General features: G+C 41.7%; 1 protein-coding gene across 5 annotated transcripts in view; it reads right to left on the reverse strand.

The window, feature by feature from the left end:
• The window catches only part of Il31ra (interleukin 31 receptor A), a 96,514-nt gene that overhangs the window by 60,210 nt on the left and 17,914 nt on the right, over window positions 1–18,390 (reverse strand). The window contains exon 1 of one of the 5 annotated variants that reach the window (XM_087634316.1): window positions 5,252–5,377. The exons of 2 other annotated variants lie outside the window; for them this stretch is intronic. In XM_087634316.1, the coding sequence (XP_087490442.1) occupies window positions 5,252–5,275 (24 nt within the window). In that variant the 5' untranslated portion in view covers window positions 5,276–5,377. 5 annotated transcript variants of the gene reach the window in all.

An 18,390-nucleotide genomic window follows, 5' to 3' on the forward strand; every position in this document is an offset into this window, starting at 1 on the left:
ATTTCAAGGCCAATCTATGCCAAGATGCCCTCCCTGAACACCCACAGAGCATTCCTTTGAACCTCGTCCACAGAGTTGCCCGAATGGTGCTTAGCAACATACCTTCTGCCTTCCCCTCACTCCGGTAGCTTTGCGAGACTGAAGCCTATTCAGTGCCGCGCTGCTACATGGTAGATATGGTTATGTAGTACCGCTTATGTAGCATAGCCGTTAATAAGGAATAAAATTAATGCCAGCTCTGGGCTAGGAGAACCTAAAGACTAGGCAAACGTAAAGACAACTCATCGTAGGAAGAAATAAACGCTGTGTTTTCCTGTGACAGATTGTGGGATGTGGGCAAGGGGAGGCTTTTAGATAAGACAAGCAGTGCAAATTTCAGGAGAAAGCTACAGGGATAGAAGTCTCTTATGTATAAGCAACCAAAGTACCCACCAGATGAAAATACGTAAACAAAGCAGCATGAGACGAGGATCTCCAGAAATAGAAATGGTCAAGAGTGGTGAGCGCGCCTGTAACCCAGCATTCAGGAGGCTGGGGCCTAAGGTCAACTGTGACCTCAACAACATCCTAACCCATCACAGCAAGTTTATGCGCGGTTTAAGCAGCAAACAAGCTCCATTCACAAAGCTGAGTAATGAAAACGTCCTCAGTGAAGGGCCGGATGACTGGTTGGAGAACAGCAATGGTTATGCCTAATGTTTCTCTGGGGAACCAACGTCTTTGCTCAGGATGCAGCCTCTTGGATATAAATGAGCATCAGACATCAAGGGAAATCTTTGTTTTCTCAAGGAAGAATAAATATGTCTTTAAATTTTTTATCATGTGGACCAGCAAGATGGCTTAGTGGGTAAAGAAAGACATCTGGTGCCAAGTGTGACAACTCAAGTTCAATCCCCAGGTTCTACATCATGGAAGAAATTAACTACTGCAAGTTGTTCTCTGACTTCCACAGGTGCACATACAGGTGTGTGTGTGTGTGTGTGTGTGTGTGTGTGTGTGTGTGCGTGCACACACACACACATAAAATTAAAGTTCTTTATCAAGATAAAAACAAAAAACTCAAAAAGAGGCAAAAAATGTAATCATTACATAATAATGCAATGTTTCTCATTGTTAGAAATTTATTAATTTATTAATCTGTTTCTAGTTTTAGGATTAAAAACATGTCTTTTTGTCTTTGTTCCCACTTACATGCTCAAAAGCATTGTTGGAGTTGGAGGGAGGGCCAGATATGGACATTCTATAAAAACAGATGCTACCAGCCCAATAATTGAACCAATATCTATAAAAAGCTAAAACTGTTGACAATAAGTTATTTTCCATGCTTAAATCTATGGCTATTTCACGTTAAATAAAATTTTAACATATGGTATTTGAAATTAATACTGATTCTCACTTTATTCCTTTATTATGAGAACACTTACCTGTTATCTGCGAGAGTCTAAAATGAAGCTTTAAACAGTTCCCAGCACCAGCCCACCTGGAAGCGAGGCTAGAGAAGTCACAGTTGAGGAGAGTGACTTTCTAGAAACTGAGACAGCAGCAGCTGGATTCCTTGGATTCATTCAGCACTGGGAACAGAAGAGCCCAGCTCTGACTTCCAAGAGCTGGATTGTGGCTTCTTAATAAGGGACAAAGACAGAGAGGGCAGCCAGAGTAGTTTTTTTTTTTCAAGCTACCAATGAGTGAGCTGCTATTTACTGATGACTATCATGCTGTAATTCCTCCAGAGAGTTTGAGTCCAAAGTGAGTAAAAGTCTTGGGTCTCCTTGGAGAGTCAGAGAATGAACCATGACCTTAAATATTCCTTGGTGATCATAATTGTGCAGGGAAGACACAGAGCAACTAAGAAGAAATATAAAGTAATGACTGTAGAGACCCAACCACGCCTTCAGGACAGGGACCCTTACTCTATTGTTTGTTTGTCCTCTGGGGATTTTTTTCAATGAGAAACCTTGTCTCAAGGGAGAGATAGATGATGATAGAATAGGATGCCAAGGGACCTTCACATGCTCTCCTGGGCAGGAACGCTTAGACACACACACACACACACACACACACACACACACACACACACACACACAGTGGTGAGGAGAGAGAGTCAGAGAGACAGAGACAGAGACAGACAGAGAGACGGAGACAGGCAGAGAGCAGTTTGTTTTTATCCAGGACTATTTATTGGGGGAAATTACAAAATGTTCTGTCACCAGAGTAATAGATTCTAATAGGGCAGCCACAAGATGACACCACAGCCTTGGGGAAAATACTTCAAAACCAAGTCTCCTTTCCAGGTTGCTCAGAATCAGAAGGTTTTCTCTGATTACAGATTTGGCAGAAGGGGAAGCCTAGGGCAAGGGATCTGGGACTTCTTGTCTTAAACAATCCATCCCTCACGGGTCTCTTAGAGGCTTAAGTGAGGTGAACATCATAGGAAAATGACGAAGATTCCACTGTGCTCCCAGAGAGAACCATCAACGTTTCCAGATCCTGGGTCAACAACCTTCACTTTGAAATGGAGCAGCTTGGTATTAACTGGTCTTTGGAGAAAGAGCCCTTCCCAGAAACTGGCATTCTCACTCACAGGAAACGCATTTGAACAAAGTATAGGGCAGACAACTAGAGTTTCCCAGCGGTACCATGGATGTGTCATGGTGGACCCTTAGCATCTTCAGCAATGCCATGACTCCCGTTCAAACTCACTGACTACACCACCAAGGACATAACCCTGTGGCAGCCACCATCAGGGATGAGGAAACAACCCGAACAATTACTGCTGGCTTTAAGCAAAGGCCGGGATGAAGTGAGAGAGGAGAAGTGGGAGAGTCTCCTGCCTGCTGTCTCTGCCTCCCTACATCCCATCACATGCCACAAGTGAAGGACCATGAGGGGCAGCTGTTCTCCTCCCTAGCAACCCTCCATTCCACACGACACTTTTGGCACTTCAAATCTCACTCAAGGTTGGCTCTGAGATGCCGAACTTTGTCCATTTGTACTTTCTTCCATTCAGTTAATTGTTCACAACCCATGCAACCATTGCCAGCTGACAATACTCTACTGTGTAGAGTAAAACTATCAACCACGTCATATTAATTTGTGAGAAATTCTGAGGGACTGAGTGTTTTAGTCAGGGTTTCTATTCCTGCACAAAAAACATCATGACCAAGAAGCAAGTTGGAGAGGAAAGGGGTTTATTCAGCTTTCACTTCCACATTGTTCATCACCAAAGGAAGTCAGGACTGGAACTCACACAGGGCAGGAACTTGGAGGCAGGAGCTGATGCAGATGCCATAAAGGTATGCTGCTTACTGGTTTGCTTCCCCTGGTTTGCTCCGCTTGTTTTCTTACGGAACCAAGAGCCACCAGCTCAGGAATGGCCCCACCCACAATGGGCTGGGCCTCCCCCATTGATCACTAATTGAGAAAATGCCTTACAGCTGGATCTCATGGAGGCATTTCCTCAAGGGAGGCTCCTTTCTCTGTGATAACTCCAGCTTGTGTCAAGTTGACCCACAAAACCAGCCAGCACACTGAGTGAAGCTGAGTAACTTGCTTGATGGCTTCATCACCCCCCGAACCCCCACAGTGTGAAGTCTCAACCTTCATGGTCACTCACACTTGTTTTCTTGACCTTTAAGAGCATCGGGCTGCCCAACCCAGTAGGGTTGACTACAGTACTGAGTACAGTACCTCAGAATTCCTCACAGGCTCTGGTGTATCCTTCTTTTTTCTTCTTTTGCTTAAAGAAAAACTGTCCCCTGTTCCCATAACTTTGTTGCTGTGTGATAGGTTCAATGTGCGCACGAGTGAGCATGTATGTAGAGGCCAACACTCAACAGATGAGTCCACCTTTTTAAAAAATTATGTTTGAATATTTTGCCCACATCTACGTCTATATACACACTTGATACCTGCAGAGGCTACAAATGGGTAGCCAGATGGCTTGGGACTGGAGTTACAAACAGCTGTGAACCACCATGTGGGTTCTGGGAACAGGAACAAAACAACAAAAAACCTGTCGTCTTGAAGAGCAGCCAATGCTATACCCTCTCTCTATCCCATCCGCGTCTGTCACTGTTGCAGTGCTCAACGATTCAGATAGACTGCCTGGGCAGAGTCCCAGGATCTTCCTGTCCCTGCCTCCCCCGTGCTGGGATTACAGCTGTGTACTGTTGTGCCCAGATTTTCTATATGGGCTCTAGGGAATTGAACTCAGGTCCTTGTGCCTGTGTGGCAAGCACTGTACCATCTAAGCCATCTTTCTAGTTCCCCCTCCTTCTCTTAATTGCTGATTTGGATCCTGAAATAATAATAATGGTCTTATCTTTCAACAGCACTTACACAGGTATTTTTACCTGGGTCTTTGAAGTAAATAGGCTAGTTATGTCTGTTTCATAATTACTTAAATATTTAAAACCATGTAAAGTATATTGTATCTATTATATTTTAGGTTACGTTATATGAAATTTCTACTTTCATAAGTCAAGCTCAGTCAAATATTGGCAATTTAAACTTAATAATGGTCTCCTTACTTTTCATATGAGGGTGTGGAATGATTTCCAGGATAAAAGTGAGAGACGTCAGATATCTGCATTTCAGTCTCAGAGTCAGTGAGCCCACTTGGGTAATGAGCTGCTTCCAAGGAAGAATGTTCTAAATGGCCAGCAGCAAGCCTGGCAAGGACACAACCACGTTGTAACACTAAGAACCTACTGGGTGCTGATTACATTATACCAATTGTGCCCTTGCCTCCAAGTCCCTGTAGAGCTGGTCTTACCACCACTTTACAGATAAGCAAACTGAACATCAGAGGTAGTCGGTAAACATTTCAAAAATAACAGTTTGCGAGGGACAGAAACAAACCCAAGCTCCCTAGTACCGGTTCTCAACTACAGCGATAGGGTAGTGCTCACCTACAACTTTAAGGTAGCTCTCCGCGACTGACTCTCCCTCCTCTCTCCTGTTTTAAAACTCTACTACCCACGAGGATTTCGCTCCAATTCACCCTGCTCTGGTTTTCTCTAGTCTATACTTTAAAATCTATTTTTGTTCAGAGAATTCCTCCACCTTCTCACTCTCGATTCCCAAGATTCCTCACTGTAACTTTTTAAAAACATGACTTGCCAAAAGAGTATACTATAACTATCAAAGGAATAGCCCATATGATGGGGTTCTGACCCATAATTTCAGCAAGCAAACACACATAGTAGGAAAAAGAGAATCTGATTATCAACGAATGAGTCCTCACACTCACCTTCATGATTAGGTGGTACCCCATAGTGTCCCTCTGGTTCAAAGGATCCTGGCAGAAACCAATGCTATGCACAGGCCAAGATGTACCAGGTGATAGGCATTTTATCCTGGGGAGATGTGTGCTTCCTGTGCTTATTTGAGGGCTTTCCCTTGAATTTTAAATCCAGCCCAACCCAGGGTAGCACTTACCCACTTATGTTGAGAAATGAGTTGCATTTACTGTAACTGCACAATTAAATAAATAATCACCTGCTTCTGTTACGCCACTCAACTTTAAAGGAGTATCATCTGAGAGGCCATAAACAATTCAAGGAAATTACTCAATTTTCAAGTTTATATTCGAGAACTCCTGACAAATGTGGTAATGGATATGAAGTGTTGGGAGTATCCTCAACTCCAGACAAAGAAATATACAACCACGACATTCTATGTAATCCAGGAAGGGGCCAGGGGAGATACAGTGGCTAACTCTGAAAACAGGTTTATAATTTTTATTTCTATTTATAAACCCAGCTTAGTTACCAACACGAATGCTGAAAACTAATAGTTTATGAATCCCTTGCTATGTGTTAGGGTTAGTACTAATAACTTTAAGTTTCTCACTTGATCTTCATAATGACTCTGTGAAATTGACAGTATCCCTACTGCATGGGTAAAGAAATTGAATTCAAAACCGTTGAGAAAGTATATAAAATGTGGGGCTGTTCTGGTTAGTTTAAGTCAACTTGACACAAGCTCATCTGAGAAGAGGGAATTTCAATTGAGAAAATGCTTCTGTAAGATCTGGATGCAGGCAAACCTTTAGGGCATTTTCTTAGTTAGTGATCGATGGGGAAGGCCTAGCCTATTATGGGCAGTGCCATCCTGGAGCAGTGGTCCCAGATTCTATTAGAAAGCAGGCTGGGCAAGCTATAAGGAGCAATCCAGTAAGCAGCACCCCTTCATGGTCACTCTATCTGCCTGTGACTCAGGATATGTAAAACAAATAAACCCTTTCTTCCATAAGTTGCTTTCGGTCACCATATTTAATACAGCAATAGAAAAGTAACTAATCTAGGATCCTAGAACTAACCTAAGGCCACCTAAGGTTGTTTCCTATACACCAAGATCAAATTAGATGATTTGAGGGATTCCTTTATATACCACACCCTTGCAAGCTTTTGTTACTGGCTGATGAAATCATCAACACAGAAAAATAATAAGACCAGAGGTTGTGGTACAACAGGAAAGAAACCCAGCCTAAGTTTTAAGATGATATGTTTGCTACATTGATGTTCATTTACTTTAAATCCACTCCCCACATCCTTTAGGCAATCTACTATGTAGAAGAAATGAGCAGAAACAGAGAAACAGACCTAGTTGTTTACATAGTAAACATAAATATAAAATATTTAAAGTGTTGTTATAGTGCACTACATAGGAAAACTAAATAGCAGAAAATACAAAGTACTTCTTTATACAATCAATACTTACGTATACAATGGCTATTTGAAGGCATGCTCCTTCACTCTCTCAGGAAACTATAGAATGAAAAACAATAGAAATGGCAAGGAAAAGAGGAGGGACAAATAACACTAAGGAAAAGCTTCAAGGAATAATATTATATTTATCTAAAATTATACATAACAAATAAATACACACATATAAATGAAATTCTATCACTTGGACTGACATTGCTCCTTATAAGAGCAATATATGAATAACCCCACAGCACCAGTTATGAGAAACCTCTGTACATGGGCTTTGTTACTTTGTGGGCTCTTCTTTTTCCCATCCTTTATCTCTCTGTGCATCACCCCCAATCACTAGATAGGAAAGAAAGAAGGAGGGAGGGAGGGAGGAAGGGAGACAGAGAGAGAGAGGAGGAGGAGGAAGAAGAGGAGGAGGAGGAGGAGGAGGAGGAGGAGAAGAAGAAGAAGAAGAAGAAGAAGAAGAAGAAGAGGAGGAGGAGGAGGAGGAGGAGGAGGAGGAGGAGGAGGAAGAGGAGGAGGAGGAGAAGAAGAAGAAGAAGAAGAAGAGGAGGAGGAGGAGGAGGAAGAGGAGGAGGAGGAGAAGGAGGAGGAGGAGGAGAAGGAGGAGGAGGAGGAGAAGAAGAAGAAGAGGAGGAAGAGGAGGAGGAGGAGGAGGAGGAGGAGGAGGATGAGAGAGGAGAGAGGAGAGAGGAGAGGGAGAGAGAGAGAGAGCCCTGAATCTAGTTTCTTTTCTTTTGCTTCTTCTTTGAGCATGACTACTAAGAAACCACAGCTCTCCTTGAATGCTCAACCACCACCAACTCCTGCCTATCTGTGCCCTGGCATTTATATACCCTCTGAAAGTCCCCAGAACTCCAAATGTCACACAAAGAAACTATCTGCAGCTGGCAAAACCAAACCGTCAGCTGCTGCAGTCTGAAGCAACCCCCATATCCCTACACCTAGGATTAAAACAAAAACATGCTTTTGCAATATTTCCGTGTTTTTAAGGAATCCAAAATTCCAAAAATCTCACTACAAACCTCCATTCGACTTGTTGGTCAGAGTAGTTAAAGTGACTCCCAAAACAATGTAGACTTTGGCTGTTGCCCTTATTTGCCTCTCGGAGGCTCAGGTAACATCCCAGAAGAGGTGGGAGGAAGAGTCAGAGGACCAGGAAGTCTGATCTGTGATTGTGTCTCCTAGCAATGACAGGGAAGCTTCCCCCATGACCCATCAGCAATGTGTCTGACTGAAAAAGACCTGAACAAGTGATAATACCAATAGACATATTAACAAAGGGAGAAGTCCCTCAGGATGTGGCTCCAGACCAAGGACACTGACTGCGAGACAGTCTGTCCCAGGGATGGGCACCCTCATTGACTGGAGTCAGCAGGCTGTCCATATGCATTTATTTCATACATAAAATAATAATCAAGATGAGGCCATCGATTGGGGGCATAGAAGGAGTTTCAGAGAAGAGATTATGAGAAGGGCCGCAGGGAGGACAGGGAGAGGAAAAGTGAAGCAATCGGATTTTAATTAAAATTTTAAATATATTTCTTCCAAAAGAGTGGGAAGTAAAAAAAAAAAAAAGACAAATGAGAAGGCTGAGGCCTAAAAGAATGTCGATAGGAAATAAGCACAATTATGCTACAGAATCATACACAGTTCAGGACGTTGAGATACCAGTTGGTCCAACTGACCCTTGTTTTTTAAACCTGCTCACCTACTAACATTTGTTTGTAAAATTCTCAAACTCACACAGTATTTTGGTCATTTATAGACGTGCAGACAGTATCAGAAAATTAAGTTATCTGATACAAACGTTTTCAGCTAAGGCCAAACTAGGCGACAGGCAGCTTCCTCTGACCAGCCAGCCTCCATGTATACAAGCATCCCTTTTGTGATCCATTTAGCCCCGTCTTTGCCCCTTTTGTTTTCTGTAACGATTTCTACTGACTATACTGCTTTAGATGGCCAAATGCATTGAGTGCTGCTACCAGCTGCAAGCCTATGGGATGTGTCTTACGAAGTCAATAAATGTTACACAAAGCTTCACCCAGACATGAGTTAGCGTTTAGCCATGACTTGAGTTCAATGTTGACAAATCAATAATACACTACAAATAAGGCAATTTTTAAGGGAAACACACTCAAAACTGGGTTATACATTATTTAAGTGATGGAGATATCATGCGAGAACTAAAGTAATTCCCAGAAATGAAGAGCATTCACCTGTAGATTGGAAGGTCCCACTGTCCCTAGCATAGAAAGTAAAAACAAATCTACCCTAGAGTAGAAAACAAAGCAAAGGCCCAGAGGAACCCAGCCCTGTATTTCCCACAGGGGAAATCGTTTGGTATTTGCAAATTCAGTGTAAATACACTAAAAAGTGACTTTAGAGTGCAAAACCATCAGAAATAACAATTGATTTGGGGGGAAATGAAGATATAAATTATTGATTGAAAATCTACAGAAAAAAAAGACTACTAGAATTTTCCCAACTCTATAAAGTTAAACTGATTCAATTTCCCCAGCATACTTTATATATACATTGTATGAAACAAAGTATTTTTTGTTATGAAGTTATTACAGAGGCCCTCGGTAGAATAATAAAAAGGCCATACCTAGAAAAGGAGAGCAATGTGCAAGGGATCCAGCTCAGTTCCCCGGAACTGAAGGACAGCGCTGACTGGATCCAAAACTCCTGCTGTTCCCAGTATAACCCATGAAAATAAATCCCCCCATGAGAACAAAACTTGAAGGGGCTTGAGACCCCATATGAACAACAATGCCAACCAACCAGAGCTTCTAGGGACTAAGCCACTACCCAAAGACTATACATGGACTGGCCCTGGGCTCCAACCTCATAGGTAGCAATGAATAGCCTAGTAAGGGCACCAGTGGAAGGGGAAGCCCTGGGGCCTGCCAAGGCTGGACCCCCAGTGAACGTGATTGTTGGGAGGAGGGCGGAAATGGGGAGAGGATGGGGAGGGGAACACCCATCTAGAAGGGGATGAGGAGGGGTTAGGGGGATGGTGGCCTGGAAACCGGAAAAGGGAATAACAATTGAAATGTAAATAAGAAATATCCAATTTAATAAAGATGGGGGGAAAAAAAGAACAAAAGAATCGTATTTAGGTACCAAAGATAAACAGAAAAAAGGAAGGAAAAACTCTCAAGTCAGCCATGAGGATGGCCTCAGACGTTTCAAGTGCAGAGCAAGAAGCTAGGAAACAATGAAATGCATTTTCTACGCTCAGGGAAAACGACTTCTCCTCTAGGGCATTTTACCCATCTGAAGGTTAAAGAGAATTTCAAACATGAAAGGCTTACAAAAATGTTTTTACCATGACAATTTTGTTGTAGATGTTACAGATAAATATGCTGAAGGAAAAAGGAAGGCTCTTGCTAGTAGGAGAGAAAATGCCAAGAATGGTGAGCAAGGGAAATGGCAAACGATTGAGACCAAGTAGAAATCATCTCTACCAGACAAGTGGCAGGCACTGGGCTCAACACATGAAGAAAATAGAGATGGCAGGTACTGAAACTGGAAAAGCCTTGCTGGTCTGTGAGAAAGCTTGGAGAAGGATTCGTGCTAATAGTAAAGCCCGTGAAATGGCTCCGTGCACAGACACTTGGCTTACAAGCCTGAAAATCTTACTGAGACCTACACGGTAGAAGACGGCAACCGATTCCCACAAGCCATCTTCTGGCATGACACGCACACACCCACACATGCACTAAGAATTTTAAATAAATATAATTAAAAAAAATTAAAAAAACAGTAAATTGTGGGGGGTTATCATTCCAAGAAAAAGAAAAACTATATATTTTTACAGTTTATTGTGTAGCTCAGGTATGAATAACCCACATAGTGATCACAGTTACAACACTGAGAGACTCAAGCAAAAATTGTGAGGTAATTATACTGTAAGAAAGGTATTATGAGAGAGAGAGAGAGAGAGAGAGAGAGAGAGAGAGAGAGAGGAAGAGAGAGAGACTGTGCATAGGATTAACAAGGGGGTTCTTTTTATTCCAATGAGGTCTTATTAAAAACTTATTTATTATTTAATAATTCCATACATGTATAAAACATTCTTTCACTCATTTTTTTCTCACTGTTGGGAGTTATTATAATAAAAATTACAATATTGGGTATGAAGGGGAGACAGGCCTTACATGCCAGCCCCTGGCAGGCTGAAGCAGGAGGATCCTGAGTTCAAAGCCAGCCTGTGCTGTCCGGTGAGATCTCATCTGAGAACAGCGAGGGCCGGAGTGGAGCTGAGTGGTAGAGGACATACCTGTCGAGCATGCATAAGGGTGCGAATTCGACCTCCACCGTCAAACTAAGGTGATAGTGTTCTTGGGGGAAAGTCTGAGAATGAATGGGCAAGTCTCTTCCCACAAGAGTGTCACTCTCAGTCTGATTCACAAGCCACCTCCTGCCAGGAGGAACACATGGAGCCGGGGTACCGGGTAACCCAAGGATTTAAGCGGGATCTTTGTTTTAGTTTCTTTTTTCCACTGTTTATTGGAAAGGCTTTGAAAGGAGGAAGTCAGGCTCTAGCAACTGAATGACAAGTTAACAGATTAATAAAGTTTCCTACGGGGGTTGGGGATTTAGCACAGTGGTAGAGCACTTGCCTAGCAAGCACAAGGCCATGGGTTCGGTCCCCAGCTCCGAAAAAAAAAGAAAAAATAAATAAATAAAGTTTCCTACGAAATGGTCCATGAATTAGAGAAGTCGCTGATGCAGGAATTCCACTTTTAGACATTTACTAAAAATGAATAATGATGGAGCTTTCTGGAGCCACACGCCCCAGTATAGCTATATGAGAGTATTTAATAACAAAACAAAAGAAAAGAAACAGAAAACCAACCCAAACAGAAGGTGGAGACATGGACTAGAAGTTAAGTATACATGGCTGCCCTTCTGGAGCACCTGGGCTTGGTTGGCTCCCAGAAACCACTTCAGGTAGCTCACCCTACCTGCAATTCCAGCTCTAGGGTACCTGGGCCCTTCCACTTCTTGCCTCCTCCAGCACCTCCACACACACAGTGCAGCATACAAGCACCCAGGCACCCCACCCCCACCACACACACGATATAAATCTATTTCTAAAAATAAAATATGTAATGTAAAGAAGAAAAGGGAGCTCCTTGGACTTCCCTGACTTAACCTGTAACAAGGAGTTGTGGGCTAAAAGAATCCCCTTGCCGTTGAAGTTCTTTGTTCAATACGAATGGTATTTCGTCAGACAAGGGAAATGAAACTACTACAGCAGAGGCAATCACCAGGGTTAGGATGTTGCCTTTTAAAATGGTGAAGGGGAGAATGTGACACATCGGATGGTGCATTAATATCTAAGATATACAGAGAGCTACAAAACTACACACCAAAACTCCAAATTGATTGTCCAAACAATCAATGGCTTAACGAGTAATTATCAAAAGAAGAGATACCAATGGCCAATAAATACTGGAAAAGGTTTTTAACATCTGTAGTCATCAGGGAAATGTAAACTAAATCTGCTCAGAATAACTATCATCAAGAAAACAAATGACAAATGCTGACCAGGGTATGGGGAAAGAGAAACCTTTCTCACTGCTACATGAAATATAAATTTGTGCAGCCACTGTGAAAAATCAATATGGCTGTTCAAGAAACTGAAAATAGAATCATCATGCGACCCTCACATCACAAAGATAACACACATCCCGTTTTCTGGGTTATACTGTTCACAATAGCCAGAAAAGGAACTAGACTACATGACCATCAACAAACATGGGGGTTGGGGATTTAGCTCAGTGGTAGAGTGGCAAGGCCCTGGATTCGGTCCCCAGCTCTAAAAAAAAAAAAAAATGGATAAAGAAAATGTGAAGCATATTCACAAAGTAATGTTCTGTGGCCAGAAAGAAAAATGAGACCAGTATAACATCTGCAGGAAAATGGACGCCACTGGAAATCATGTTAATCAAAACAAACCAGACTCAGAAAGACAAATGCTGTGTGGTTTTGCTCATACTCAGAACCTATATTGAAAGTGTGTGTGCGTGTGTGTGTGTGTGTGTGTGTGTGTGTGTGTGTGTGAGAGAGAGAGAGAGAGAGAGAGAGAGAGAGAGAGAGAGAGAGAGAGAATAGAAAGGAGACCAGGAGAAGGGGGAGGAGCTCTTAGGGGAGCTGGGAAATAGGGCAGGGTAACTGGGAAGCAGAAAGAGGGACCGATTAGAGGAAGAAAGGAAGCACTGCTGAGGAAGAGGCATGGAGAACAGCAGTGCTGAGAGAATGAGGGAGAACAAGCTGTACTGACACATATGTACGAAGATGTACTGACACATATGTACGAAGATGCTATGACAAAACCCAAACTCTGTTAGTTAACCTAAAACATTAGTTTAAAAACCAACCAGCTAGATCCTGCGTACACATCCTTTCCTAAGGTCTACTCCCAGACTTCATGCTTGGACCAGCATGAACATCCTGCACACCAACCCAGTCACTCCTGTCCACGTGACTTCATTCCAACGTGAGCCACATCCCAGCCTCTGGGCCCGGTCTGCCCATACAACCTCTCTTCTGCCCCAGCCTGCTCTATCCACACCAGACACAGAACTAGCAAAAGGAGTTCACAGGTGCAGAGATCACTGCAAAAATATAAACAATATGAAAACTCAAGCCAGTCCCTCCTCTCCATAACCTACCAGGCCTGTGGAAATGTTTGTCAATGAGAATGACCTAGATGAGCCCTAGGATACAGAATTTAAAAGAACTATCGCAAACTTCATCAAAGAGTCAAGGGATTTAGAGACGACACAAAGAAGTAGCTCAATGAAGTAAAGACCAAGAACTGAAGGAGAACAAGCCCGGAGTGATGCCCAAGACAACACACGGATGGGCTGATGGATGTGAAGAAGGCAAACCACGGCTTTCTAACGATTTAATGTAGAAATACAAACACTGAAGAGGACTCGAGCTGAAATGAACATAGAACTGGAAAGTCCAATGACTGAGCTACAACACTGAAAGGAAAACCTTGCAGAAGACAGAACAACACTCAAGGATCCAGTATCTAAACAAAATAGACAGTGCAACAAAATTTAAAAATGAAAGAAAGGAATATACAGTAAATGTGGGCACCATGAAAAGACCAAACCTTCAAAGTACGTGCACGGGCAAGGGAGGAGAATTCTAAGATCTTAAGATCATAAGGAAACACATAGAAAGAGGAAGCACCCAGAGCGCTGAATGGACAAGGCCAGAGAAGAAAATCTCTGCAGCATACCATAGTCAAAATACCAAGGAGACAGCACAAAGAACGTGTATTGACAGCTGCAAGAGAAAAAATACAAAGCTCATACCAGAAGAAAACTCACGAGAATAATAGCTGATTTCTTAATGGAAGCTTTGAAGAGCTTGGAACATTGCATTCTAAGTCCTAAAAGGTCATGGAAAACAGCCTAGACTAATACACTCAGCAAAACTATCACCATGGTGGAAGGAGAAAGGAAAATTTCCCATGAGATAAAGTCTTAAATAAAAATTATATCCAACAAACCAATTCTAAAGAAAATACAGAAAGCGATATTTTGGGCTGAGGAAAGGAACAAGCTTAGCCAAGAGACTGTGGGAAAAATACAGGGTGATATTTATTAAAACAGAATACCACTGAAACCACAAACAATACCACCCAAAGTCAGCAACGTGATTACTGAAATTAACACACACACACATTTCAACAATAACTTTAAAATTAATAGCCTTACTTTTCCCATCAAAACGCTGACTGAACGGATCAAGAAACAAAAGCTGTAAGTCTATAAAAAATGCACTGTAGCCTTAATGACGGAAGTGCTCCAAGGAAATGGGATCAGGAAGCAAGGAGGCAGTCCCTCCCACTGTCTGACAAGACAGACTTCAGACTAAAACTGTAGACACGACAGGTCATTCTTAACAAGAGAACAGCTAGCTGAAAAGAGATTACTATAATTATAATATGCACCAAACTCTGATAGAACCAACTTCTACCAACTGTACTGTTGGATTTAAAGACAGATTAACATCACCACATTGTTAGTAGGGATTTCAATACGACACCGTCTCCAATAGACAGGCCATCGAGACAAAAAATAAACATCAGACGTCATTGACACCACACACCAAATGGGCTTAACAATCATGTACGGAATATGTCACCTGAAGGCCAAAGAATACACATTCTGCTCAGCAAAACACTGAAGCTTCTCTAAAAGGGACTGCATCCTGGGACACAAAACAAGTACTACTGCAGATTCTTTCTGATCACAATGGAGTAAAACTTAAAATCGACAGCAAATAAATCTCTAGTAAATACACCAATTCATGGAGATTAAGCAATATGTTGCTGAATGGATCAAAGAAAAAAAATCAAGAAATAAAAAAATCTCTAGAACTATAAATGAAAATGAAAGACAGACAGATCAAACAGTCCTACAAGAGAAATTTACAGCAATAAAGAAATCAGAAACTCAAAGAAATAACTTACTGGTAGGGCTCAAACTTTTGTAGAAACAAGAACAAACCAAATCCAATCTCGTCGATGGTAAGAAATCATAAAAATCAGAGCAGAAATTAATGAAACAGAAACACCACAAAGAATCAACAATCAAAGATTGAGCAGGATTGACAGACCCGTGGTCCAACTAACCAACAGGATCAGAAACGAACAAGAAAACATCATGACAGACACCAAAGGAACTCGGAATATTGTAAGCAAATACTTTAAAAACCTAAAATAAATGGATAAATTTCTAGATTGAGCCAAACTATCAAAATTAAACCAAGAAGAAGCCAACAGCTTAGAGAGACCCATAACAAAGGAGGAAGAGACTGAAACAGTAATGAAAAGCCTTCAGCTACACATGGTCCAGAGCCACATGGAGAAGCAGAATTCACAATTCTACTTTCTGGTTCAAAGAAGACCTGCAGCAAATACGTTTTAAACTAACACACACACACACACACACACACACACACACACACAGAGAGAGAGAGAGAGAGAGAGAGAGAGAGAGAGAGACAGACAGACAGACAGACAGACAGACAGAAACAGAGAGACAGAGAGACAGAGACAGAGAGACAGAGAAAGACAGAGAGACAGAGACACAGAGAGAAAGACAGAGAAAGGACACTCCAAAACTCCTATAAAGTCAGTATTACTTTAATACCAAAACCAGGTAAAGACAGTACAGAAAGAAAAAAAAAAACTATAGGTTGACATCTCTGATAAACAGACTCAAATGTACTCAATCAAATACTTGCAAACAAAATACAGACACACAACAAAAACATCTACCATTACCAAGTTGGCTTTATTCTTGAAATGCAGGGATGGTTCACCATACACAGGTCAATCAATGTAATAAACTGTATAAATGGACTTTAAAATCACAGGATCATTTCAATAGATGGAGGAAAAGCCTTTGCCGAAATCCAACATGATGTGATGAAAGTCCTAGAGAATACAGGGCTAGAGGGAATCTACCTCAGCATAATAAAAGCTGTATATGAGAAATTCACAGCCTACACTATCGCAATGGAGAAAAGTCTGAAGCCATCCCACTGAAATTAGGAACAAGAGAGGAGTGTTACCTATCCCGGCTTTTAATATTGTGCTGGAGTAATAAGGCAAGAGAAGGATAATAAGGAATAAAATTTAAAAAAGAAGACATTAAACTATCCCTACTTGCAGATGACATTATGAGATCCTCAAAAATCTGCCAAAAATACTAGAAACGATAAGAAAATTCAGCAAAGTGGAAGGCTGCAGAATCAACTTACACTAATGCACAGCTTTTCTATATGAACAACAGATATTCAGAGGGACATTATGGCCACTTTCCCATTTGCAATAGACTCAAAGGAAAAACATATCTCGTGTTAAACCTAGCCAAGGAGGCAAAAACCTCTACAATGAAGAAAAAGATAAAGACACTAGAAAATGGAAAGACACCAATGCTAATGGATTGGCAGAATTAATATTGGGAAAATGATCATTTTACCAAAAGCTACTTACAGATTCAAGGTGATCCCAATCAAAATCCCCTTCTCATTCTTTCCAGGAAAACAAAAAACAAAAAAACAAAAAAAAAAAACAAAACAAAAAAAAAACCTGCCCTAAAATTCACACGGAACCACAAAAGACTGCAGAAAGGCGAAACAATTCTGATCAAACAAAAACAACGCTGAGGCACGGCCACTCCAGACCTTAAGATGCTACAGAGCCACGGTTATACAAGCATGACACTGGCACAAAACAGACGTGTAGACCGTGGAACAGCACGGAAGCATGTTTACTCCTAACTTCCGCCATGTAGTATTGAAGATGCCAAAAGCGGTACGCTGGAGAGAAGTCATCCTCACCAGCGGCGCTGGGAAAACTGGACGCCCACAGGAAACACTCAGACTCGTATCTATCCCTTTGCACAAAACTAACTCCACATGGATCAAAGACCTGAATGTGAAGCCCGGGACACTGATAGTGCTCGAGGAACACACGGGCAGTGCCCACACAGAAGAGCACGAGGAGAGGACTGTCTGATTAGGCAAACAACTAACCAGTGGAACCTCATAAAACTGAAAAGCTTCTGCACAGCCAAAGAAACTAATTGGGAGAGGGGGAAGCCCACAGAATGGGATACTACCTTTCCCAGCTACACATGACAGAGGATTAATATACAGACTATATAAAGAACTACCTTTAATCCCAGCACTTGGGAGGCAGAGACGGGCAGGTCTCTAATTCAAGGCCAGTCTGTTCTACTGCGAGTTGAGTTCCAAGACAGCAAGGTCTACACAGAGAAACTCTGTCTCAAAAAACAAACACCCAAACAAGTATTTTTAAAGTTCCTATCAATAGGAAATACAAATCAAAACAACTTTGAGATTTTATTTACCCCAGTCAGAATGGCAAAGTCAAAAAGACAACGGACAACACATGCTGGAGGAGTTTGGGGAAAGGGAGACCCTCATTTACTGTGAGTGGGATTACGCACAGGTGCAGCCCCTATGAAAATCAATGGAGAGAATTCTCAAAAAAAAAAAACTAATTTCTCACAAACAACAGACTAGCCAGCTAAAGGGATAGAGGGATTATCAAAAAAAGATACTTGAAATTATTAAACACTGATCAATTTAATAGCCTTGGGAATGAGGGTATCTGCGATCTCATGACACTTTGATGGTCAACATTTCCTTAGATAGATAAATCCTGGCCTGTCTTTAAAACATAAATCTTTAACTTAGATATTCATGCCTCCACAGGCATTACCTCGAACTATTTTTCAACAAGCAACTGTCCTGTTTCTGGCCTTGGGAGCTCATCCGGCTGATCACAGAACACAATTATGGCTTCACTAATTCACATCAGAAAAGCTGCAGCAAGGTGTAATTCCGCTACAAAACCGTGCAAAGCAGTCACTCTGTGGGGTTTCTGAAACTTTCCCTTAAAAACAACAGAATGACATAGTTGTAACCCCTGCCAGGGAGTACAAATGGATCCCATTACCTTATCATGTCAAGCGAAATGTACTATCACAATTTCCTGGAAACCCTTCAGGCATTTTAAGCCTTTGCCTCATTAATTACTCTTAAAAATGTTTCCTTAAAAACAGAGTGGAAAAGTTATCTGCTCTTTCCCATAATTATG

The sequence above is a fragment of the Rattus norvegicus genome, chromosome 2, assembly GCF_021556685.1.
Source record: "Rattus norvegicus strain SHRSP/BbbUtx chromosome 2, alternate assembly SHRSP_T2T, whole genome shotgun sequence".
Lineage (NCBI taxonomy): Eukaryota > Metazoa > Chordata > Mammalia > Rodentia > Muridae > Rattus > Rattus norvegicus.